We start from the raw sequence: 26,405 nt of genomic DNA on the forward strand, positions 1-26,405 counted from the left end.
ACTTTAATGCTTTAAAAGAAATTTTTAAAGTTCTAAATTTCTCTCCAAGCATATTTCAACTATGTCCCACAAATTTTGATTTATCATATTATTATTATCATCATCTCATCTGTAACATTTTAAAATCTTCCTGATCTTTAATTGATCTATGGGGTATACAAAAGTTTGCTCTTTGATAGCCAAATATTTGCTGTTTTTCTAGTTAATTTAATTCTTACTTTAATTTAATTCTTACTTTAATTCCACTGTTCTCCAAATTATATTGCATAGATAGATGTCTGCCTCTGAAATTTATTGAGATATTTCTGATTCAGCATATACTATCTTGGTGGTGTTCCACATACACTGAAAAACTGGTACAATTCTGATATACACAATTCAGTTAACCATTATTAAAAGATTAAAAATGTTCAATCTTCTGAAACTCTGATTTTTGGTTGTTTTATCAATTTTTGAGAAAAGAGAGCTATAATCTTCAACTATGATTGTGAACTTACCTAGTTCTTCATTTAGTTCTGTCAGATTTTGCAACACATACTTACAACACATATTTACAAGTTACATAAATAGAACATCCATGGGTATGACTGTCACATCTTCCTGATGAAATGACTTCTTATCATTATGAAATATAGCACTGATTCTACTGATATCTTTATATCTGCCTGACATGGGTACTGTCACTCTAGTTTTCTTGCATTTGTAGTTTTCATGGTCTAGCTTTTTTTCCAGTTTACATCTTAAACAAATTTTTGTTTAAGTAAAATAAATAAAAATAAAGCAGGTAGCAGAAACTTGTAATTTTATTTTCAAAAGATAAAAAGCAGTCTAATTATTAGGTTGTCACCTAGATTTACATGGGTAATTGCTTGCTTTCAGTGAATTTTCTCTGAAAATTCACTCTAAAAGTTTATGATTCTCCACAGTGACTTTCTCCTTTTTAATTATCCATTGTCACAGTTCCTATTCTGTAGGCTTTTCATTTGCTGTGGGATTTTCTGATAGAAAAATGTCAGTTTACAAAATTGCTGTTGTAACCTTTGAAATCATTTCAACAAAATGTGCTAAAACAAAAAACTCAAAAAATTTCCCACTGAACAATGATTTATGGTGAAGTTCAAAACACTCCAAATTATGTTACATATTTATATATCATATTTAAAACACACAAAATATAAGAAGTCCATGCTTAAAATTATCCTTGAAAGTTTCCCATTATTATCTCTAAAAGATAATAAATTAGTTCAATTTACTAGATAATTGAGAAAAAAAAAGGGAAAATAGGAAAGAGCTCTTCATTGGCAAACCCAAATGTTCATGTCAACCAAACAAGCTTGCAAATTACACTGATTTTCAAACAAATACTTCCCTGATTTTCAGTAATTTAATCTTACTGTTAGGTTTGTCTGATCATTTTTTTTTTAATTTGTTTAACACTCATCTAACTTTAAAGAAATATCCTATATGATTCAGGAAATTTGCTAAGCACATTCCCAATACTTATTTGTTAAATTAAAAAGCCCATGGTGTTGGGTGGAGGAGCACTGCAAACATCCTTGGATAATCATTCTTGCTTTGTTTATTTACTTATTTTTGGCTGCGTGGAATGTTGGATCTTAGTTCTCTGACAGATTTTGATTCCCCAGAACCTGCAGTGAAAGCGCAGCATCTTCACCACTAAAGAGCCAGGGAAGCCCCATAAACATTCTTACCAACTGTTACCTTACTAGAAACTACACATTGCACCTAAAATCCCTTCCAATTAGTTTTCTTGGCCAGTAACCAAACAGTACAAATAAATTTTATAATAAGTGAATAACAAAAACAGAACAGAGTAAACGGAACGTGTGAAAATGAAAGTGTCAGTAGCTCAGTTGCGTTGGACTCTTTGTGATCCCATGGGCTGTAGACCGCCAAGCTCCTCTGTCAATGGAATTATCCAGGCAACAATACTGGAGTCCTTTGCCATGCCCTTCTCCAGGGAATCTTCCAGAGCCAGGATCCAACCCAGGTCTCCCACACTGCAGGTGGATTCTTTATTGTCTTAGCCAAGAGGGAAGCCCAAACTGAAAGGAAACATCAGAACAAAAACTATTTCTGTAGATAACTGTATTAAATATTTTCTTTTATTACAAGTAAAGGGATTATGTGAAAAAATATAACCAAAAAAGGAAGAAAAAAATTATATGGTTCTTCCTTGTTATAAGAGAGAAACTTTTTAAAAAAATCATTAATACTTAATAAAAAAAAAAAAAAAAAGAATTTCTTAGGGTCCAAAGTGAGTCTTTTTTTCTTTTATTCCATTTTAAATGAAGGCACTGATGTTCGGGGTTGTAATAGCAAATAATTTCCAAAGGAGGGAGTTAAATAGGTAGTGTGAGTCAAATGTCAGATGATGCACATTTGACCTATCTCAGAATTAAAATCTAACATGTCAACAGAGCAGCATTAAGAAAAATATCAAATAGGAGAGCTTTCTAGTATAATATACTAAACTCACTAATGACTTTTTTATCTTAAAATAATTGGGATCTTCTACAGTTAAAAATTATCTGTATACATGGATGAGTAAGCATCATACAAATAGGTCAATAGAAATAAACTACTTGTCTATAGTAAAAAGGTATTATTAATCTAAAATGATTAGTTGGAATTAAACTTAAATTCAATGAAATGTAAATTACCATTTAAAAATTCCCGGCTTAGAGAATATTTCAGTTTTCTTTAAAGACATCTACTATGAATATCTTTTTACTAGAACAGATGTCAATGCTAATCATACATAATATTGCTTTTCTTGCTGACCATAAAGAGTAAGACTCCCTCATTTCTGAATAGGTTTAATAAACAGATATAATTATTGCTCATTTTATAGCAATTTTAAAAATCAATTCTCTTCAGTTTTTTCAAATTTTCTTTTATAAAGAAAAACAGAAGTAAAGAAAACAATCTCATTATACTCTGAATATTGACTTTATAGTGAATATCACTGCATATTTTTAAATTATAAAATTAAGTACCCTAAGAAAGCCCCTTGACTCTTCCTGTCAAGTTGTTTTTTTTACTTCCCTTTCACTTGTATTGATTTTTTAAAATTAAAATCCAGACCAAAGAGAGAGGTAGAAAACTGAATACTTGAAGGTTACAGACTTTGAGATTAATATCTTTTAGTATAACAGCAGTTACTAAGTTTGCCTTGTTCAAAGAGGTTCAGACTATATGTCAAGCAAATGGTCAGGGAGCCTGGAGGAGAGCAGAAAAAACACTTACGCTGTCAATATAGAAACTATATAGTCACACATATAGTGGTGTGCTGGTAAATATTTAACAGCAGCTCATCAAAATTTAGGGCTTCCCAGGTGGCACAGAGGTAAAGCATCTGCCTTCAATGCAGGAGAAGCAGGAGACACAAGTTTGATCCCTGAGTGGGAAAGATCCCTTGGAGAAGGAAATGGAAACCCACTACAGTATTCTTGCCTGGAAAATTCCATGGACAGAGGAGTCCATGGGTTTGCAAAGAGTTGGAAACGACCGAGCAACTGAACACACACACACACACACACAAATTAAAAAGCCCTACCTTGTAGTGTATGCCAATTTCTGCAGCATAACACTCCCCTATGGCTGATTTCAAGCTACCAAAGTGACTTAGATAAATCTACAATTGGGAAATATGTATGGCACTATTATAAACTATTTCCACATAAAGATTCAATAGATGTAAATATGTAAATAAGCTCATAAGTATAATTAAATGGAAAATATAGTAAAGTTAGTAGGAAATGTAGAGCTTTCAGTACCAATTACCTTTTAAAAATACAATTTTTTTATTTTTACATATATATAATTTAACTTTTTTAATGTCTGTGCTTAACTGCTTAACACACCACTTCTAAACACAACTGCATAGATTCCAGACACAAAGACTACCCTGGTGGTATAAGCTGGTATAGAATGCAGAGATTTCCTCCAGTTTTTACTTTAGCAGCTAATATGAGTACATGACTGGATGGCCCTGTAGTCTGTAACAATCATTTGTTAAGTTTTTTTCTTTCCTTGATTCAATTCTGGCCTCTAGTGGTAGCTGCTAGTGTTATTATTATTGTCATTGTTAGAAAAGGAAGTGCAAGTGGTCATCATTGTAAGGAGCCATAATACCAGTCATACTAAACAGTTACATTTCTCTGTTCTCACACTATTTATTAATATCCTTTATAAATAATGAGAAATAAATTAAATAATAATAGGATATAATAAAAAGTCACATTGGGAGTCAGATATCCCAGACTGTTGTTCTGAATTCAGACTGACTAGAGGAAAGTTATTTAAAATTTTGATCCTTTCATTTCACATCTTTGACTTAATATTGTGTACACTTTTATAGAAATTCTCTAAAGAAAATAACTTGCAATTATAAAAATGAAACCATAACAAACTTGAATCCTAAACAGTGATTGATTCTTGGTTGTAAAGATGAAAGACTTCTCCGAGTATTTCACTAACTAGTTCATTATCTAATTGAGCATAGCCTGCAAGAGGGCAGCTATATTCAATGGGCAAAATCAAACATTCAGACTGATTTTACTAGATTAATTGTTATTTGAAAAAAATGACCAAACTAGTTTTATGGTGTCATATAACATCTCGATATCAAAGTGAAATCCTGTTGAAAGGTCTCTAAACAGCTTTTAATAATATATAAACATAACAATAGCTGATGCCCATTTTTCTTTATCCAACCTTCCCAAGACTAGGTATCAGTTTATTCTCCTTTCAGTTTCTCTGCAGAATCTTAGAATCTTTGAGTTGAAGAGTACCGTATAAAACCGAACTACAAACACTTCATTTGACATATGAGAAAGGCTAAGTTCCAAGAGGATAGCTGACCCCTGCCCAGCGTTATGCAGTTAATTATTGATAGAAAAGGGACTAACCAGGTCTATAGACTTCACCATCTACCAGCAGTAAAGCGTTAATCTTACAGCAGATCATTACCTCTTGAAGAACTCTCTTCATCTTTAATAATAATGTCTTGACGGCCGTGCAGTCCTGTAACATCAGTCTGAATGGCAGAGAATCTATGCCTCCATTTTCTTCCACACTGGGCAGGGGCCAATCTGCAGATGGACTGCTAGGCACTCCCCTGATATGGGAACACCTGGCTTCCTGATCAATGTCCTTTGCTAATTTCAGGGAAAGGTTCCTAACAGGAAAAAAAAAAAGAACAAAAATTATTATGTAGCATATTCAGAGCAGTATTTACCAACCTGCTGATCAATGTTAGGAGTGAGCTGGAAAAAACTTCCTTGTGACTCTCATTGTTTCCTCATATTAGTCTGAAAATTCTAAAACCTTTTGTCAAAATTATTAAATGGTTTAATTTTATATGTAGCAGTAGTAAGATTAAATGAGAATCACTTTCAAAATGTGCTTTTTTTTTCCTCCAACTGAAATTCAATTTACACACAACAGCAATATGTTTACAGTTAGTTAACCCTTTCAAAAATATTGAAAGCCAAAAGAAATCACTGAAAGAGAAATTTCATGTAGGGGCTGTCTGAAAATACATTCAAAAATTACCTGGAAAGAAAACATTAAGAAAGCAAAAATTGGGATAAAATACCTTTGGTAGTTATTGTTTTAAATTACTAAATCAATCAATTGTGTATTAAGCCATTTTGTGGATTAAGAAAGACTGGTATGCATAAGAGCTTATGTGAAAATAGTGAAGTAAATGTAAGGTGTATAACTCCATATGTAATGAGCATGCTTATCAAATAATCATTAAATATTTAGTACAGTAATATGTGGAAAACTATTTTGTTCTACTTGCTAATCAACAATTTTTTTAAAACTATGCATTTCAAAAATACTTTCACACACTTTAATTAAAGGTGTGTATAAAGAAAAGATTGACAGTTTTTCACATGTGCTTATGAGGCAGATATAAAAATATTATGAAAGGAGGAGTTTATGAAAATGAAAATGGTCATTTTTAATGAGTTTGTCTAAATTTATTTCATTCATTAGAACCAAGGAACCTACACAATAATGATAATTAATCTCATAGCTCAGGAAATTTATGAAACAATAGTTTAGGACTTTTGCTCAGTTTCAATAGCTTTTATGTATATTATTCTCTGAAGTAAATGACAAGGTCACTCGGCAACCTAAATTGAAAAGAACAGAGCTGTCTTGGAGCTTGCCACCAAGATCAGGTAAAGGTGCAAATAAAACAGAACGCATTGGTTAATTTTATCCAAATGTGATTATTCAATTTGTAAAGCATTGGATAATCAGTAAAGAAAACACATATTGGATCACAAAATTGTTTACCTGTCTTCACAGGTATATTCATTAATCATAACTGTCATTTCAAATGGTAAGATATTAATTACTATCCCCTCTTTATGTTTATAATGAAATAATAAGTAGTCATAGCTAACATTTTTTGAGGATTGACTGTGGGCCAAATACTGTGCAAACCACTTCATGTGTGTTAATTTATTCAAATGCTGAACAAGACCAAGAGGTAAACATAGTATCTTCACTTTACATGTGAGTAACAGGCCCAAAGAATTTCTCAAATTTAAATAGCTATTAAGAAGTTCACCGGAGAGACTTCCCTGGCAGTTCAGTGGTTAATCCCAGCTTCCAATACAGGGGGCATGAGTTTGATCCCAGGTCTGGGAAAACTCAGATTCCACAATACTGCAGATTGCACCAAAAAAAAAAGTTGACCTGAGGTGAATCAACCTAACTACATAAGCAGGATAAGATTTTTTTCCTACTAGCCACATAATGTATATATAAGACTTTTCTTATTAGTCACCAGGGAAGTCCTAATATATATATACATATAGATATAGATACACACACACACACACAGAATTTCATATATGCTAAACCATTTAGTTTAGATTTCCCTCGTGGCTCAGAAGGTAAAGCGTCTGCCTACAATGTGGGAGAGACGGGTTCAATCCCTGGGCCGGGAAGATCTCCTGGAGAAGGAAATGGAAACCTAGTCCAGTATTCTTGCCTGGAAAATCCCATGGACGGAGGAGCCTGGTAGGCTACGGTCAGTCCGTGGAGTTGCAAAGAGATGGACGCAACTGAGCAACTTCATTTTCACTTTCACTTTCAAACCATCTAGTACTCATACAACTCTTTGAGGTATTATAATTCTTACATCACAGTTGAGGGATCTGAGTCTCAGAGAGGCTCATATTAAGGTACATGCTGATGGCAACACAGCAAACAAGGGGCAGAGATGAGATGTGAATGCAAGCAGCGTACTCGAGCTCTAAGTCATTAAAAATTCCACATCTCATGCGAAAAACAAACAAGTAAATGAACAAAAAGAAAAACTGGAAAAAAAAAAATACCTGTAACTACAAAGAATCACTTACATTTTCATTTTAAAAATAAATTTTACCTGATATGACTGATTCATTTTAATTACATACAACTTGGAGTGAAATATACAATCATTCTTAACTTTTTAAAAATTTTATTTTAGTGTCTTAGAACAATAAGAATAAAATAAAATATAAAAATGAGAATTTACAGTGTGTATAATACTATATTAGTTATCAAAGAATTTTCAAAGATTTATCAGGTTTTAAGTTGTGAACTCACCTGGTGTCTGACTCATATTAGGCTGACACAGTAAATAACTGTATAATTGAATTTAATAAATGAATACAATAATAAAGTTAATAAACAAAACATAATTCTTTGTAATCATTTATGTATATAACTCTCATTTGTGCCCAGAAAATTTTCTGGAAGGTGAATTGTTATGTATGGCAGGACCACCACCCATGGTGCCAAATTCCCCAGCACTCTTAAAATATAATAATTAAAATAACAGTTTTATAATTCCTTTTAATTAGATTGCTGTTTCTTTGAACCTCTGTGTTCAATCATGTATGTAAACATCAATAAAGACTGAAATCAGACCGTTCAGAAACCAAAGCTTCTGAAACCAAAGTTTTCAGAAATCACATCTGTGTAAAGGTCTGTGTTTCTAATTTCAGGAAATTACTGAGGATCTGAAGATTACAGTTTAATCTGTACATATCTACAGATCACTGCCATTTCAGTTAGTTAAGAATGGGCTATATGCAGAAGTGTACTTAGATGATGAAAGTAGCCATTTGTTTTATACTTGAAAAGTTTGGATCTTTCTTGAATTTCAACAAGAGGGAGAATGATGGTATCATTTCACAATTACAGAAGACATCCACATTGAGTCTACCAGAGCAAGGGTGATTGATGATTCAGAGATTAAGAGGACTCTGTCACTGACTTCGAGAGGTTCACCATGATTATTAACTGCTTAGTAACTGATAGCAAAAAAATAACAACTAATATCCCTCCCCATATGAAAAGCACATCAATTTATTTTGAAATGCTTTGTTTCAACATGAATAATAGTGAGCTGCAATACCACAGTAATCAAAGCATCCTTCATTCGGTGGAGGCAGTTAGTGAAATAGACGATTAAGCAGGGCTGCTACTCAGCTGCACAGGCCAACAGAGCCACCCACGGTCACTGGATTTCTCATTTATCGGTGCCTGGGGTTTACAATAGTTAAATATTTTGAAAACCAAGGTTTTGAACAACAGACTATGATTGTGCCAAAAATACCCATGTATTTCTGGGAATATTTACCTCAAAAGAATCCACCCTGTAACTGATAAGAAAAGGAGAAAAGTCTCTAATATGAAGTCATAGTTTCCACTAGCACAGACAATCCATAAGACCAAGAGGGCAGAGCAAGTTTCAGGCGCTCTCCTATTCCGGCATTAGTAAGGCTCATGAGATAATGCAATTCATGCACTTTGGCAGATGTAGCTCTCTGTCTGCCAATACTCTGAATTATTACTCTTTCAGAAAACTGAAGAAATGTGTTTTATATCAAAAAAGATAGTCCCTAACTTCACACACACACAAAAGAGTAAGGTACTGAGGCCTGATACAGTGATTCACTGATCCCCCTAAGTACTGCAAACAGAAAACAAAGACAGTATAATCTCCACTGAGCACACACATGCACACAACACCCTCTCTGCATGAAATTCATGAGTCTTTGGTAGATTTGCTCAGTAATACTTTTACTTGCCTTGCTGCTTATAAAGGACAACTAAGTCTTTATGATGGAAAATTAAGCAACATTTAGATAAAGTCAAATCGAGATGTATGGGCCTTTCTCAGTCTGTAAGTTTTAAATAATAAAGCTTTTGCCCTGAAATGTGCCAAGCTCGATCCTGCCTCAGAAACTTTGCATATGTATGATAAAGTGTTGCTTACCAACCTTCATATCTCGCCTTAAAATACATCACTTCTTCAGGGAAATCTTTGTATTTGGTACCTGCCACTCCCCCCCCCACCCCCACTTCAAAGACACACAGGTTCCTCTTTTCTATGCTATGCCTTCCTTTGTCACACTTATCACAGATGTAGTTAATAAAATTAATTTGAGGAGACCTCTGGGAACACATTGGACTAAACTGTCCTATACTCTACTCTTATCTGAATCAGAGAAATACTGGATAAAGTATCAGTTCAGTTCAGTCGCTCATTCGTGTCCGACTCTGTGACACCATGAATCGCAGCACGCCAGGCCTCCCTGTCCATCACCAACACCCGAAGTTTACTCAAACACATGTCCATCGAGTCAGTGATGTCATCCACCCATCTCATCCTCTGTCGTCCCCTTCTCCTCCTGCCCCTAATCCCTCCCAGCATCAGGGTCTTTTCCAATGAGTCAAGTCTTCGCATGAGGTGGTCAAAGTACTGGAGTTTCAGCTTCAGCATCAGTCCTTCCAATGAACACCCAGGACTGATCTCCTTTAGGATGGACTGGTTGGATCTCCTTGCAGTTCAACGGACTCTCAAGAATCTTCTCCAACACCACATTGCAAAAGCATTAATTCTTCAGTGCTCAGCCTTCTTCACAGTCCAACTCTCACATCCATACATGACCACTAGAAAAACCATAGCCTTGACTAGACAGACTTTTGTTGGCAAAGTAATGTCTCTGCTTTTAAATATGCTATCCAGGTTGGTCATAACCTTCCTTCCAAAGAGTAAGCATCTTTTAATTTCATGGCTGCAATCACCATCTGCAGTGATTTTGGAGCCCAGAAAAATAAAGTCTGACACTCTCCACTGTTTCCCCATCTATTTCCCATGAAGTGATGGGACCAGATGCCATGATCTTAGTTTTCTGAATGTTGAGCTTTAAGCCAACTTCTTCACTCTCCTCTTTCACTTTCATCAAGAGACTTTTTAGTTCCTCTTCACTTTCTGCCATCCATACAAATGGTGTCATCTACATATCTGAGATTATTGATATTTCTCCTGGCAATCTTGATTCCAGCTTGTGCTTCATCTAGCCCAGCGTTTCTCATGATGTACTCCGCATATAAGTTAAATAAGCAGGGTGACAATATACACCCTTGATGTACTCCTATAACCACACTTATTTTTAAACATATAGTGCAGGAGGGAAAGAGAAAAATGTCCAAGGACCAAATGGCAAAATTAAAACAGCAATAAATATACAAGATGCCACTGTGGTGGTCAGGGTGTTGAACCTGGATGCAATTTCTTAAAAACAGAAGTTGCAGTTTTTATGCCTATGAAGACATAGGAGAGCATTTGCCAATGACATAGAATATTCACAGTGCTTGGAGAAATGAGAGTTTCAAACTTAAAAAAAAAAAACCTCAAAAAGTCAATCTGGTCTATTTATAAATTAACTGCCTGCTAGAACACTCTTCTTTCTCTAAAGGAAGACAATAAAATGCATACTCTCAAAACTATACCATTCACAATGTATGGCAAATATTCAAATGAACAGACATACGAAGAAGCAGAAAAACAGTCTGTTGATCGTCTGAGATGACCATACCTTACCAGGTGGCACAGTGATACATCTGCCTTCTAATGCAGGAGATTCAAGAGACATAGGTTCAGTCCCTGGGTCAGGAAGATCCCCTGGAGTAGGAAATGAAAACCCGCTCCAGTACTCTTGCTTGGAAAATTCCATCGACAGAGGAGCACTGTAGGTTACTGTCCATGGGATCGCAGAGTCAGATGCAACTGAACACACACACGTGACCCATATGTTGGAATTAGCAAACAAGGATTTAAAGCAGCTATGATAAATATATTCAGGTCATAAAAGAAAGAGTGGACATAATGCTTAGTCTTATCAGAGAAATGAAAAATTATCATAACAGATGTTGGCTGTGTGCCTCATATTCATTCATACCTCCTTCCTGCCTCTTTATTTTTATTTATTTTTTTCATTTATTTTTATTAGTTGGAGGCTAATTACTTTACAATATTGTAGTGGCTTTTGTCATACATTGACATGAATCAGCCAAGGATTTACATGTATTCCCCATCTCGATCCGCCCTCCCACCTCCCTCTCTACCCGCTCCCTCTGGGTCTTCCCAGTGCACCAGCCCTGAGCATTTGTCTCATGCATCCCACCTGGGCTGGTGATCTGTTTCACCATAGATAATATACATGTTTTGATGCTGTTCTCTCAAAACATCCCACCCTCACCTTCTCCCACAGAGTCCAAAAGTTTGTTCTGTACATCTGTATCTCTTTTTCTGTTTTGTATATAGGGTTATCATTACCATCTTTCTAAATTCCACATATATGTGTTAGTATACTGTAATGCTCTTTATCTTTCTGGCTTACTTCACTCTGTATAATGGGCTCCAATTTCATCCATCTCATTAGAACTGATTCAAATGAATTGTTTTTAGCGGCTGAGTAATATTCCATGGTGTATATGTACCACAGCTTCCTTATCCATTCGTCTGCTGATGGGCATCTAGGTTGCTTCCATGTCCTGGCTATTATAAACAGTGCTGCGATGAACATTGGGGTGCACGTGTCTCTTTCAGATCTGGTTTTCTCAGTGTGTATGCCCAGCAGTGGAATGGCTGGGTCATATGGAAGTTCTATTTCCAGTTTTTTAAGAATCTCCACACTGGTCTCCATAGCAGCTGTACTAGTTTGCATTCTCACCAACAGTGTAAGAGGGTTCCCTTTTCTCCACACCCTCTCCAGCATTTATTGCTTGTAGACTTTTGACTGGCAGCCATCTTTACTGGCGTGTAATGGTACCTTATTGTGGTTTTGATTTGCATTTCTCTGATAATGAGTGATGTTGAGCATCTTTTCATGTGTTTGTTAGCCATCTGTATGTCTTCTTTGGAGAAATGTCTGTTTAGTTCTTTGGTCCATTTTTTGATTGGGTCATTTATTTTTCTGGAATTGAGCTGCAGGAGTTGCTTGTATATTTTTGAGATTAATCCTTTGTCTGTTGCTTCGTTTGCTATTATTTTCTCCCAATCTGAGGGCTGTCTTTTCACCTTGCTTATAGTTTCCTGCCTCTTTAAAACAAAAGCAAACATAAAAACATAAAAACTCCCTGTAGGCTCAGTCACTTTAATCGTGTCTGACTGTTTGTGACCCCATGGACTGTATATAGCCTGCTAGGCGCTTCTGTTCATGAGATTCTCCAGGCAAAGATACTGGAGTGGGTTGCCACTTCTTTCTCAGGGGATCTTCCCAACCCAGGGATTGAAACTGAGTCTCCCGCACTTGTGAGTTCTTTACCATCTGAGCCACCAGGGAAGCCCCCCCAAAACACCCTAATTTGTTCAAATGCTAGCTTTCCTATAGCTCCAAGAAACGACAGGAAGTCCGGTGGAAATCTTCAAAGAAAAGTTTCCTCTCTGGTTAGAAGAGAAATAGGAAGGAGACTGCCGTTGTTTTGGCTTGATGTATTGCTAGAAACTATAGGTGTACCCTGCAAATAGGAAGAAACTTGGCTGCGGGGAAATCAAAGAACAAAAAAACTGAGTAAACCCACCTCCCTATGATGTCACTATTTCTCTGAATTAATCAACACTGGAGACTCACTATCTTTAGATTTCTTGTTCGACAAAATAACCTTCTTTGACTGTTAAATGAACTTTGAATTAGGTTTTTCTCTTGAAGCTGAAAGCATTCTAACTATTATTACTACTAAAGAATATGTCAATAAGAACATAAACCTAGAAATAACAGTAGGATAACATAATTCATTGTGCAAATATTGATTTAATGGCTATATTTGAGGCTAGTGTGTTCAAAGGAAATAGAAACACTGTTTATATTTTTTTGTTTAATAATGTAGCCACAAAACCTTGCACAATCATATCCAGTACTCAAATCAAAATAATAATCAAATTTAGTGCTAAAAAAGCATTATAGATCTATTTATATTCTTATTTAATATTTAGGGAGCTCAAACCTAGATTAACTTTTTAAGTGTCACATAGCTAGAAGGTATAGAATTTCAGTCTCCTGACTTCAGGTCCAATGCTCTTTTCTTCATACTGCATCATCTTTTAATAGGGTTCAAATTTAAAATATTCTTGTATTTATCTATTCAGTTATTTTCACTGAAGATGGAACAGTGAAATATTAGCTTACAATTTTATGGAATAAGATTAAGTAGTAAGGACCCCTACTCCTCTGGACATTTAGAATTTCCTTCTCTAAAATTTTCAAGAAAGTAGGTATCTTATGAGTACAAATCTGTTCATACAAACTTTGAAAGTAATTGTTTAATCCTAAAAAGAAACGACTAAGTTGACTGTCCTTGTTCAGTAACTTTTCTGCCTGCCATTAACATCATTCACATTTCTCCCTCCCATTCTCTACTTTTATTTTCATTTGTCACTTAAGATCTGGTTTAAAGATTATTTCAGTAAGAAAAAGAATCAGAATTAATTAATGTAGAGATTAAAGTACAATGAGGTTCAGCAAAGAGTGACTCAAAAATTAGTGTTTAAAAAAATCCCACATGCAGGACTTCCCTGGTGGTCTGGTGATGAAGAATCATGCATGGGACACAGGTTTGATCCCTGGTCCAGGAAGATTCCACATGCTTCTATGCAACTAAGCCCATGTACCCTAGAACCCACGCTCTGCAACAAGAGAAGCCACTGCAATGAGAAGCCGGCATACCGCAACTAGAGAGTAGCACCCATGCAGCAATGAAGACCCAGTACAGTCAAAAATAAAAATAAGTAAATATGGAAAAAATTTCTAAAATCCCATGTACATGCATACATATATACCAAAATCTGCTTGTGCACATGTATATATTTTTGACTTTATAAGTGTTCATTTAATTGTAGATATTGTACATTTTAATTATGCTATGATTGAATTAATTGTGTAACTGACTTTCTTTCCCAGAGCACTCAAGCTGTCAAAAAGTTGATAGCATAGAATTGTCAAAAAAACTTTTACAGATAAAGATCAACATTTTATTTATTGTCCCCTGATACTGTAAAAAGTGATTCTCAACTTAGAAAATCTCATAAACTGGTTGGTTTTCCTCTGTTTAGCAGATATCAACCAATTTTTTTTAATATGAATATTTTTCTCTAGTCTTCCAGGTAACTCATCATATCCTTGTTGTTTAGTAGCTAAGTTGTATCTGATACTTTGCAACCACGTAGACTATAGCATACCAGGCTTCCTTGTCTTTCACTATCTCCCAGAGTTTTCTCAAACCAATGTCCATTGAGTTGGTGATGCTATCTAAACATCTCATCCTCGCCACCCCCTTCTCCTTTTGCCTTCAATTTTTCCAGCATCAGAGTCTTTTCCAATTGAGTTGGCATCAATTCTCTGATATATTTACAGACTTCGATATTCAACATTTTCCTTATTTTATATTTCTCTATTCTGGGGGTCAGGAAAAATTTCCCAGCTCCTCATCCACCACTCCATGGAAGTGATTTTATTTGGAAACTGTTGAACTACAGAAGAAAAACAAATTAAAGTCAAATAAAATCTGATCTCTGAGTAATAATTATCTTAATATGATATCAGAGAACTTTTTTAAATTGTTAATTCCCTGGAGAATATTGTTACTAAATTATTTCAAATTCATCTATAAAGATGAAAATCATTTAAAAATGGGAGTTTTGCTATATTATTTTAGTCTGGTTAATGTCTTGATTGTGACAGTATTCTGTAAGTATTATTTTAGACATAAGGCATGCTTTATAGTTATCTATGATACATATTTTGTAGTTATCTATGGGCTTCCCTGGTAGCTGAGCTGTAAAGAATCCACCTGCAATGTAGGAAATCCTGGTTCAATTCCTGAGTCCAAAGGATCTCTTGGAGAAGGGATAGGCTACTCACTCCAGTATTCTTGGGCTTCCCTTGTGACTCAGCAGGTAAAGAGACTGCCTGCAATGAGGGAGACCAGGGTTTGATCTCTGGGTTGAGAAGATCCCCTGAAGGAGGGCATGGCAACCCACACCAGTATTTTTGCCTGGAGAATTCCATGGACAAGAGGAGCCTGGACTGAGCAACTAACCACACACAAACATTAGGTATACTTTATATATTGTAATTAATTGGACATATCTTTAGTGAAAGAGTACTCAGAGTACTTTATTATTTTATATTTGCTCTTAAATCAATAATGCTTTCTAAAGTCGTAAACTCAAGCTCTAATGACTTACTTTACTATGAAACTCCTTTCTTTTTTTAAAATTGATTTGTTTTCAACAATAAAAGTTTCATATTTATAGGATAACAGAATTAATAAGATGTGAAGCATCATTTTTAGAGATGCAAATTGTGTTTTTGAAAATAAATTTTTCCCAATGCTACTTTCTGCCTTCCCTTTTCCCTTAAATATCAGAATAACAAGTTGCAAAAGTACCAAGGTCTTGCTTCAGATCCACATCATGTAGAGAATATGATTAATCTTTCAGAACCAAACTACCACCATAAATGTATCCTATTTCATTATCACATGGTATACTTAAAACTTGATGTTATCATTTTAAGAACCTGTATGCAAAATTTATGACCACTCAAAGAGAACATATAAAGGGTTTATATATATAACATACAAGAAAATTTATAAAAAAACAGAACTTTAGAATTTCTTCAATTTGCATTATAAAATGCATTTTTTTACATGTATAGTACCAAGGGTCTATTAAAATAAAAACCGCAATGTAATATATAGCACTGAAGATATGCTAAAAGTTATACAACCCACAGTCAATTACATAGTTTTAAAAGAATTTTCTATTCCCATTACCTTTAAAAACATTCAGGATCGGAAATCTAAGTGTAATAAGTGTTAGCTATGAAAGTATAACCTAGGAAGTAGTTTTTCCAAACAGAAAATCAATTATTGTGCTGTAACTTGACATAAAGGCAATACCTAATATTACTGGATAATTCATAGCAGTAAGGAAACTGCAAAAGTCCAACGCTTTTCAAAGCTAAAAGAGTTGGAGATTTTGACTTTGAGTAAATCTTTAGAGACATAAAACTTTATCAGTTTAGGAAAGATTAGTAAAACCTACATCAAACTTTTCAAGCAATTTCCCAGATTCCATTCTTGAGGCAACAAAAGGCATTGTGATGGTTTACACTCAATTTATTTTTCATATTACATAAAATCAAAGATTTCCAAATGTCTTGAAAAACTCACACATACATAAAAATCACCTGACTTATTTTATATAAATGAATTCCAGGGGTGTATCGTCAGCCCACTGTGTCATATTTTTGTCTTGCTAGCTTTGCAAGACAAACAAAACACGTAGTACAGAATAGGTTACATATATCTTATCACACTCATTGACCATAATTTTCGCATAATTCTCCTCCTCCCCAGAATGTATGTGAATTTTGATATAATGCAGCTAATTTATATGTATTCTTTAAGGCTGTATTAATGCACCTTCTTTCCCAGGATCTCCTCTCCAATCCTTGCAGTTACCTCAGGCTGCGCTAAATTCTCTTCCTTTTGGTTCCAAAGAAGTAGAAATAACACCAAATAAGGTGAGACTCTCCCTTAGTGAACTTTATATTGCCAAGTCACTGTTGAATAAATTAACATATGACAATTTCGCATACACTAAACTTGTGTGCTAAGAAGTCTACCTTATTAATACTAAATGACAGGTTTACATGTTAAATTTCCAAAGGGGCACTTTTCATATTTATCTCTGGAGTGGAGCCTTACTTAGGCAAAACTATTCAAAGTGGTCAGTACATTAAGGGTAGATAGAGAAAGAAGAGAAAAATATCAAGTAGAATTAAAACAACAGCAATGACAGAAATAACAATAATAATAGAAACTAGTTTGAATATGGGCTTCCCTGGTGGCTCAGTGGTAAAGTAACCGTCTGCCAATACAGGAGACTTGGGTTTGATCCCTGGGTCAGAAAGACTCCCTGAAGAAGGAAATGGCAACTTCATTCCAGTTCTTGCCTGGGAAATCCCATGGACAGAGGAGCCTGGTGGGCTACAGTGCAAAGGGTCGCAAAAGAGTCAGACACAACTTAGCGACTAAAACAACAAAGTGTGGAGTATAACAGATATCAAGTACCACTCTCCCTTAGTACCTGCAGGAGATTTGTTCAAGGGCTGTGGGTGAATATCAAAATCCACGTATGCTCAAATTCCACAGTTGGCCTTTCAAGTTCATCAGTTCCACATCCCCGGATTCAACCAACAATGTATTGCAATCTTGGGTTGGCTGAATCCCGGATATGCAGGACCAACTATATATATTTTGAAAAAAAAGAACTATAATGGACCAGCAGAGTGCAAATTGTGTTTTTCAAAGGTCAACTATAGTTGCACAAGAAGAAAGTGGAATAGGAATGTTTATGGCTTCTGGGTTTAAATCTAGGTCCTCCTAAGAAGTGATTCTTGTTCTTGTGGAGAACTGCTTTATGTAGCATAAAGATATTGTAGAGATACAATGTCTGAATAAGGAAAACAGCAATTTTTAAAAACATAGAAAACAATGTGTAGTTTCTAACAAATTTTGAAGATTATTCATACTAAATGAAAAGTACATAATTAGGTTCTAGCCAATAAGCTGTCTCCAAACCCTAATTCTAGAAGTTAAGTGGCTTTTGGAATCATGACTATTGAAGAGTTACAACTTTGTGTCTGAAGTAAGATTAAGAAAAAAGTAGAACGCACCTGAAGGTTAATGAACTGATATTGATAAATAAGTATTGTTTTCTATGATTACCAGTTGCAATTACATTCTGTTATATCACCTTTTAAGACATAGAATAACAAAAATTATGATATTACATCTGTGTGAGCTAAGTTGCTTCAGTCATGTCTGATTCTGCAACCTAATGGACTGTAGCCTGCCAAACTCTTCGGTCCATAGGATTCTTCAAGCAAGAATACTGGAATGGATTGCCATGCCCTTCTCCAGGGCATCTTCCTGACCCAGGGATAAAACCCACATCTCTTTTGTGTATTGCATTGGCAGGCAAGTTCTTTACCACTAGTGACAACCAGGAAGCCCAGCCAATGATATCATGTATTGTGATTAATATACTCTGAATTATAATTCAGTTAAGAGAACTTTGAGTTATCTTTCAGTATGGGTTACAAGGCCACAGTCCAGCCTGTTGGTGGTCAGTTTCAATTACAGCTTCAGTACACAGTAAATAGAACATAGCTGCCCTGCAAACCCAGTGCTACAATAGATTACCCCATGTAATAGAAAGCACAGGTATGGAATTAGGCATTAAAAAGTATAACTGCTCTTTATTTTTAGCAAAATATTAAAGATCAAATATGTTCAAAAAAAGTTCAAGTATTTAGGAGCTACTGGTTTACTATTAGTGAAATAATAACTGAATAATAATTCTAGTATCAACAACTTCAGATATGCAGATGATACCTCTCTAATGGTAGAAAGGAAATGACAACCCACTCCAGTATTCTTGTCTGAAAAATCCCATGGATGGAGGAGCCTGGCAGGCTATAGTCCATGGAGCCACAAAGAGTCGGACACGACTGAGTGACTTTGCTTTAAAGAGGAACTAAAAAGCCTCTTGATAAGGGTGAAAGAGAAGAGTGAAAAAGTTAGCTTAAAACTCAACATTTTAAAAAGTAAGATCATGGCATCTGGTCCCATCACTTCATGGTAAATAGAAGGGGAAAAAGTAGAAGCAGTGGCAAATTTTACATTCTTAGGATCCAAAAATCACTGCTGATGGTGACTGCAGTCATGAAATTAAAACACTTGCTCCTTCAAATGAAAGCTATGACAAACCTAGTGAAAAAGTAAAAGTGTGAGTTGCTCAGTCATGTCCAGCTCTTTGTGATCCCATGGACTGCAGCCCACCAGGCTCCTCTGTCCATGGATTTCTCCAGGCAATAATACTGGGGTAGGTAGCCATTCCTTTCTCCAGGGGATCATCCTGATCCAGGGTTCCAATCCAGGTTTCCTGTGTTGCAGGCAGATTCTTTACCATTGGGGTCACCAGAGAAGCCACATATTAAAAAGTAGAGACATCACTTTGCCAACTAAGGTACATACAGTCAAAGCTCTGGTTTTTCCAGTAGTCATGGATGGATGTGAGAGTTGGACCATAAAGGAGACGGAGAGCCCAAGAAATGATGCTTTTGAGCTGCTGTGCTGGAGAAGACTCTTTAGTGTCCCTTGGACAGCAAGGAGATCAAACCAGTCAATCCTAAAGGAAATCAACCTTGAATATTCATCAGAAGGACTGGTGCTGAAGCTGAAGCTCTAATACTTTGGCCACCTGATGTGAAGAGCCGACTCACTGGAAAAGACTCTGATGTTGGGGAAACTGAAGGCAAAAGGAGAAGACGGTGGCAGGGGACAACATGGTTAGATAGCATCACTGACTCAATGGACATGAATATGAACAAACTCTGAGAGATAGTGAAGGACAGGTAAGCTTGGAGGGCTGCAGTCCATGGGGTCACAAAGAGTTAGATATGACTTAGTGACTGAACAACAACAATCCTAGTAAAGAATCCTGCTAAATTTAAGACTATTTTATAAACATTCATTCATTTGTCCATTCAATAATTATTTATTGAGCATGCAGAATACCTATTAATATTCTAAGATATAAGATTTGTGAAACTTTGTTTTCTAAAATTTCAAAACTATGTCAAAACTATATTTGAATTTAATTCAAGTTTTTGTTAAATATTATAATAAGAAACATTATGACAGTAAAAGCATAATGTACAATCATCAAATTGTACTGATTTGATCAGTACAAATGGTGCTGATTCTAAAAATGCAGTTTCTTCTTAAACAATAACAAACTTAACTGTGAATGGAAAGAAAGACAAAATGAGTTGATTTTTTTTTCTCTCTGAAACGGAACAACTGTACTTGGTATAAATAGCGGGCTAGATTATTTGTGTAAATGAAAAGCATATAGCATCATTTATACATAATTACACATCATAGAACTGTCAAGGTATAAATATCTGTTGCAAGGAACAAACAAAAAATCCTTGAGGCCAGTAACAGAATCTGAGGCTAGACCTTGAAAGGAGTGACATAAAGACAGAGAGTCATGGCTCAACTGATTTAAATGATTCAGTTTAAAGTAGCTGAATTACCTTTCCATTATTCATCAGTATGACATGAACATAGACAAACACTATAATCATACACATATACACATAAAATGTGGCTATAAATCACAAGGTTAGATAAGTCAGAAGCTGCAAAATGTTTCTGGTTTCTGTTGATGAATCTTTTCCTAACACCCATCTGGAAGACACTTACACTTAGATTGTTGGACTCTATCTTTGTCTCCAATATATTCCTCTTTGAATGTTATCTCAGTTTCTTTCTTTCTATACTGAAGTGTACTTGACATTTAAAACCAGATAACAGTGGGTGCTTGGCAAAGGATGGTTTCTCTTTTAAACAAGCAGCAGAAACACAGATTGGTATCAATGTTCAATCGTCTTTGAAACAGAGATGAGGATGAAAAAGGAAATACCCAGTCATTTTCTTTACGTAACCAAAGAAGAGCTGATAAAAGAAAACTTCTGTTTTGCCCTTTCCTCTCCAGAGAAAACTACTTATTTGAGGAAGTATAACAGTAAAAAAAAATATTCCTCAGAAAGTGTTCAAGTTCCATTCCTAAAACAAATCTTCCCAAAATGACTGTATTAAGTCACTTTATATCTACTTTTGATTGCCTGAAAAATAAATGTTTAATGATTAGTCTTAATTGCATCCTAAATTATCACCTTTTAAGATATTTTAATCATCAATTACAGTGTTAAGAATCTGCAGAGGAGGTATCTAAGATGTAAAGACTGAACAGGATGCAAATAGTAAAACTGTGCTTTCAGTCCAACAATTTTGGCTCTGGAGTCTGTGTCCTAACTCCTGTGATCTCTCTAGAGACAGCTACTTGGCAAAAAGTCAATGAGCTCACTAAGCCACACTCCAAAGCTCATAAATACATAAGTGATTAGAAAATATAAGCTAATCTTACCTTAGAGTAATTTCTATGATCCTTTTTTCTGTTTCATCTAAAACATTTTTTACTCTTACTCTTACTCTTTGTTTCATAGAAGAGTAGGATATTATATGATAATAATTAATGTTGGAAAGTTTACCTGAAAGCAATTTTCCAAAAAAGTTTGTTAGAATCACTGAAGTGAATAATTTGGGTCTATTTAAAGTTTAGCATCTATGATCCAAAGGAGGTGCTACTGGATCTTTGTTATAAATAAAGTAGTAATACTATTAGAGCAACTTGTTAGAAATTAGACGTATCAGTGTTAGAATGGATTTTTTTCTTTTTTCTTCTTATGTGAACACCTGTTATTTTTTTTCCTGCATATAAAGAAATTCTCCCTCTTTATTTGCTACAAATGCCTTTATTGTCCATTGAGAAGGTTCCTCCCCTCCCCCATTGCATGTAACCTTGATATTGCCAAACAAGGTCCCCTTATCTCGTCTTTCCTATGGTCATGTTATTTGGCTTACAAACAAACTCTGGTTCCAAGAAATATAAGTCTTGAGCAACACAACACAGGAACAGAAAACCACAGTAGCTAAGGTCTTCTAATGGTAGAGCCTTAAAGAGCTTATCCATTCATTCCTGATTCCCAGGGCCAAATTCATGGGCTTGCATCTTCTGCAGTTACAAACGATCTAGAAGGGGCCTTCTTAGAAGGGGCCTGAACTTGGTTTAATGTTCAGCTATTACTATGCTAAAAATATTAATTTTTACGTAAATAGCCTTGCATTTGCTATTTTTCACTGGGCCTTGAAAATTGTGTAGCTGGTTCTGCTACCATAGTTCTCTCATATCACCATTTGTCTTCTTGAGATCTGTTTGGTGCTTCATTTTCCCTTTATTTCTGTAAGCTAGTGCATAATCTTACTTTTTCTTCTTTTTTTAATAAAGTGAGCAAAATAGACTTCCGGGGCTTGTACTAGAGGACCCTGTATTCTACATTTGGCAGATCCAAGACTAAAGTGTAAAATGTAATGCAGTTTTTGTTTTTGTTTGCCAATGCTCTTACACCCTTTGGTGTACTCCTGTCATGTCCATTTCTGTGATCTTCTCCAGGTCTGCCTGAGAGTATCATTGCTCCCTGGATATTCAAAATTCACTACTGGGTTGTTATATTTCATTGTGCACTTTCTAAGCCATAGGCCATTCACTTTTTGTAACTTTTCTGTCAAAAAACACTGATGCTGTGCCCTGCTTTCACCACCCTGACTCCTTTTACATAATTTATTCAGCTAGCAAGCTGGAAGTTGGTAATGAACTGGTACAACATTTTTATTTTAACAGATCACTTATTCAAAAAGGATGACGTCCCACACAAAAGTTTAGGACAAGCTTTCTGTTCAAAACAGACATTTTGTGGCTTTAGTTTTCTCAAATCACACTAATTAGGGAGCCATATATTCTGTCTACCAATTTCTCCTGCATTTAGAAGGAAAAATACAGTTATTCTAAGACTAGGATATGCTGACCAAATAAAGAGGTTGAAAGTCAGCACTAGAAAATTATATGACATTTACATTAAAGAATTACTTTGCTTTAAAATGGAGTTGCATGCATTTATAAATTTTGTTTTATGTTATAATATTTAAGTTTGTTTTGATTGGTAACTCCAGTAAACTGACTTTAATTCATTTTATCATTTTGTTCACTGAAAAAGTAAAAACTGGTGGCTGCTTTCTGGGATTACCTTGCCTTTTAAAGTATGGTTTGGTGGATTAGTAGTTCAGTTGTGTCTGACTCTTTGTGACCCCATGGACTATCGTCGGCCAGGTTCCTATGTCCATGATATTTTCTAGGCAAGAATACTGACGTGGGTAGCCATTTCCTTCGCCAGGGGAACTTCCCAACCCAGGGAGAGAACCCAGGTATCTTGCATTGCAGACAGATTCTTTATCAACTGAGCCACGAGGGATATCTTTAAAAGAATACAGCCCTACTAAACTATCAATGAGAAATTTAGGATACACTATCATTCTTAAAAATATTCTATTTGATATTTCACTTTTTAAATATTCCCTCTAAACTAAAATTTTACATTAAGAGAAACAAAAATTCCATGTGGGTCAAGATATTTCATTTTCTGTTTTAATGTTGTTTTAAATTTTAAAGCTTTTATTTGTAAATGACCTCAGTAATTTAAGATTGTACTTTTATTGAAAAGATTGCCATTGGCTTACCTATTAATTATTATTTAAGAAAAAAAGAAAAGAAAATAGGATTTATGTCAAGAAACAATAATAATCTTCAAAACAGATTGCAATTTCTGAAGAATGGTATACATAGAAGGCCGTTGTTAAAAACCCTTCTACAGAAGCAGAAAAAATAGGAATCAAGTGAAATAAATAGAAAAGGAAATTGGAAAGGCTGTATAATGGAAACATTATTTTTCTGGATAATAATATTATAAATATTAGGAGTTTAATAAAACATACACATTTGTATAGTTTTTAATTACATATGTATCTCATTTTTATTACTACTGTCTATTAACAATGCATATTTTATTGATGACACATTTATCTGTTATCACACTAGGTAGAACTCTCTAGGGGCTTCCAAGATTCCACCCACTTATGTTCATGTTCTGTATATGCCCCTCTTCCCTTTGAGGGGTTCCCTAGGAGGAACCTGTGAATATGAAGGGATATCATGAGATTTGCTTGATAATGAGTTGACTTTACATCAATAATAAAAGAAGCCTATCCTGGTGGGCCAGACCTATTCAGAGGAGCCTTTAAAAAAAGATAAAGCATCTGAGAAGTGTGACCAACTAGCTTCAAAGTCAAAGCCAGTGTGAATTCTACAGATTCAAGGAACTCAACCCTGACAATGACCAGCTGAGCTGGGAAGAGGAGCCTCACATGAGACCCAAGTTGGTTGACATCATGACTGGAGTCTTGTGAGACATGTCCAAGTATCTTATTCATGGACACTGTGACTGTTGATCTAAATGTTTTGGACAAAAATTACTGTATCTGAGACATACTTATGTCATTAGCATTCTAGTGATTTGCATTTTCTTAAAGTACCTTCTGTTTTACAAATAAAACAGCATTCCTTTTATTAAAATATTACTGAAAATGCTATTCTAATAATTTATTTTCTGTCTTTGATTTGTGCATTTATACCAAAACTCTAACATTTAATTGATATTTATCTGAGAAAATATAGCTAGAGTCATAAAAGTAATAAATGTACATATTTTTGTACATAGTCTTTTGTTGACAACTATAAATATTATTATGTCCATATATGGATACTTTTTATACATAGATACTTGACAGAATATTATATATATATGCATATAATATACATTCTGACTTAATCCACATAAGAAACTAAAATTTAAAAATATACTTTTAAATGATTAAGATTTCCATAATTTTAAGGTGCCTAGAAAATTTTAAGAATGATGAAACTGTGTAAAGAACTGTGAAATGTCTGAGATTTTAACCTACTTGTGAAGTAATAAGTAAATCAGGCATGTTCATGAATGCTGGCAGAAGACAAATTTCTGGGTCACAGACAGAGGACTTCATTCCACACAGGGATAGCAGTAACTAGTGAATCAGTATTTTTTTTGAGGCAGTTTCCTATGCCTCAGTTCCCACAGGGTGACGCAAAGATGTGTTTAGTATCTGCAAACACAATTGATTAGATCATAGAAGATGCATAATCTTAGGCAAATTGAGTTTTTTTATAAGGGGCAGTAGGCATACCTGTCCTTTGTTGCAGGAGAATATATCTCAAGTTTTCAAGGCTATAAGCCATGAAAAAAGATACTGCCTCTTCCCTGTCTGTATAGACTGAATGCTGTACAGGCAAGCATTTTTGAAAAGATATTTATTTTTTTTTTTTTTTTCTTTTTTTTTTTTTTTTTTTAATATTATTTTATTAGTTGGAGGCCAATCACTTTACAACATTTCAGTGGGTCTTGTCATACATTGACATGAATCAGCCATATAGTTACATGTATTCCCCATCCCGATCCCCCCTCCCACCTCCCTCCCCACCCGACTCCTCAGGGTCCTCCCAGTGCACCAGGCCCGAGCACCTGACTCATGTATCCCACCTGGGCTGGTGGTCCGCTTCACCATAGATAATATACATGCTGTTCTTTCAAAACATCCCACCCTCACGTTAAGAAAGTCAGTCAGTACGTCAGCCTGCAAAACCTACAAAAATGTGTTAGACCCATGGGAAATTGTTTTTCAACAAACTTTTATGAGCTACAGTACATATCATCTTACGTTTACTTTGTAAGGAAGAAAAAGGGTTGCATGCTTTTTTTCATTGTTTATGAAGTGGGTATCCCAATGTTGTTTATCTTATAAATTAGTTTTAGTATTGATTGCATCCTGTAAGTTTTGTTTCTTATTTTTAAAATGTATTAGCCAGGGCTTCATTTCTGCTTCCTGGCTCCAGTTCATTTTGAGATGTCTGTTTCAACATGTATTTGCTAGAGCTGTAACAGTAATTAGTTCCAACAAACAGAGTTGTAGACAATCTGCAGTAGCTCAGGAGCTTTGTAGTTAGTAGATTTTTCACAGTTTAAAAATCACAGGGATACAGGCTGCCCAAAGTCACACCTAACACATAGACCCATCTCAAAACTCATTACTGGACACTACATTGCACTCCAGAGAGAAGAAATCCAGTTCCACGCACCAGAACACCGACGCAGGCTTCCCTAACCAGGAAACCTTGGCAAACCAATCGTCCAACCCCACCCACTGGGTGAAACCTCCACAATAAAAAGGAACCACAGACCACCAGAATACAGAAAGCCCACTCCAGACACAGCAATCTAAACAAAATGAAAAGGCAGAGAAATACCCAACAGGTAAAGGAACATGAAAAACGCCCACCAAGTCAAACAAAAGAGGAGAAGATAGGGAATCTACCTGAAAAAGAAATTAGAATAATGATAATAAAAATTATCCAAAATCTTGAAAACAAAATGGAGGTACAGATAAATAGCCTG

General features: G+C 35.2%; 1 protein-coding gene across 2 annotated transcripts in view; it reads right to left on the reverse strand.

The window, feature by feature from the left end:
• The window catches only part of CCSER1 (coiled-coil serine rich protein 1), a 1,376,611-nt gene that overhangs the window by 865,542 nt on the left and 484,664 nt on the right, over positions 1-26,405 (reverse strand). For both annotated transcript variants that reach the window (XM_065907287.1, XM_065907286.1), the window contains exon 6: positions 4,996-5,203. In XM_065907287.1, the coding sequence (XP_065763359.1) occupies positions 4,996-5,203 (208 nt within the window). The remainder of the gene's footprint in view (positions 1-4,995; positions 5,204-26,405) is intronic.

Source organism: Muntiacus reevesi, chromosome 16, assembly GCF_963930625.1.
Source record: "Muntiacus reevesi chromosome 16, mMunRee1.1, whole genome shotgun sequence".
Taxonomy (NCBI): domain Eukaryota; kingdom Metazoa; phylum Chordata; class Mammalia; order Artiodactyla; family Cervidae; genus Muntiacus; species Muntiacus reevesi.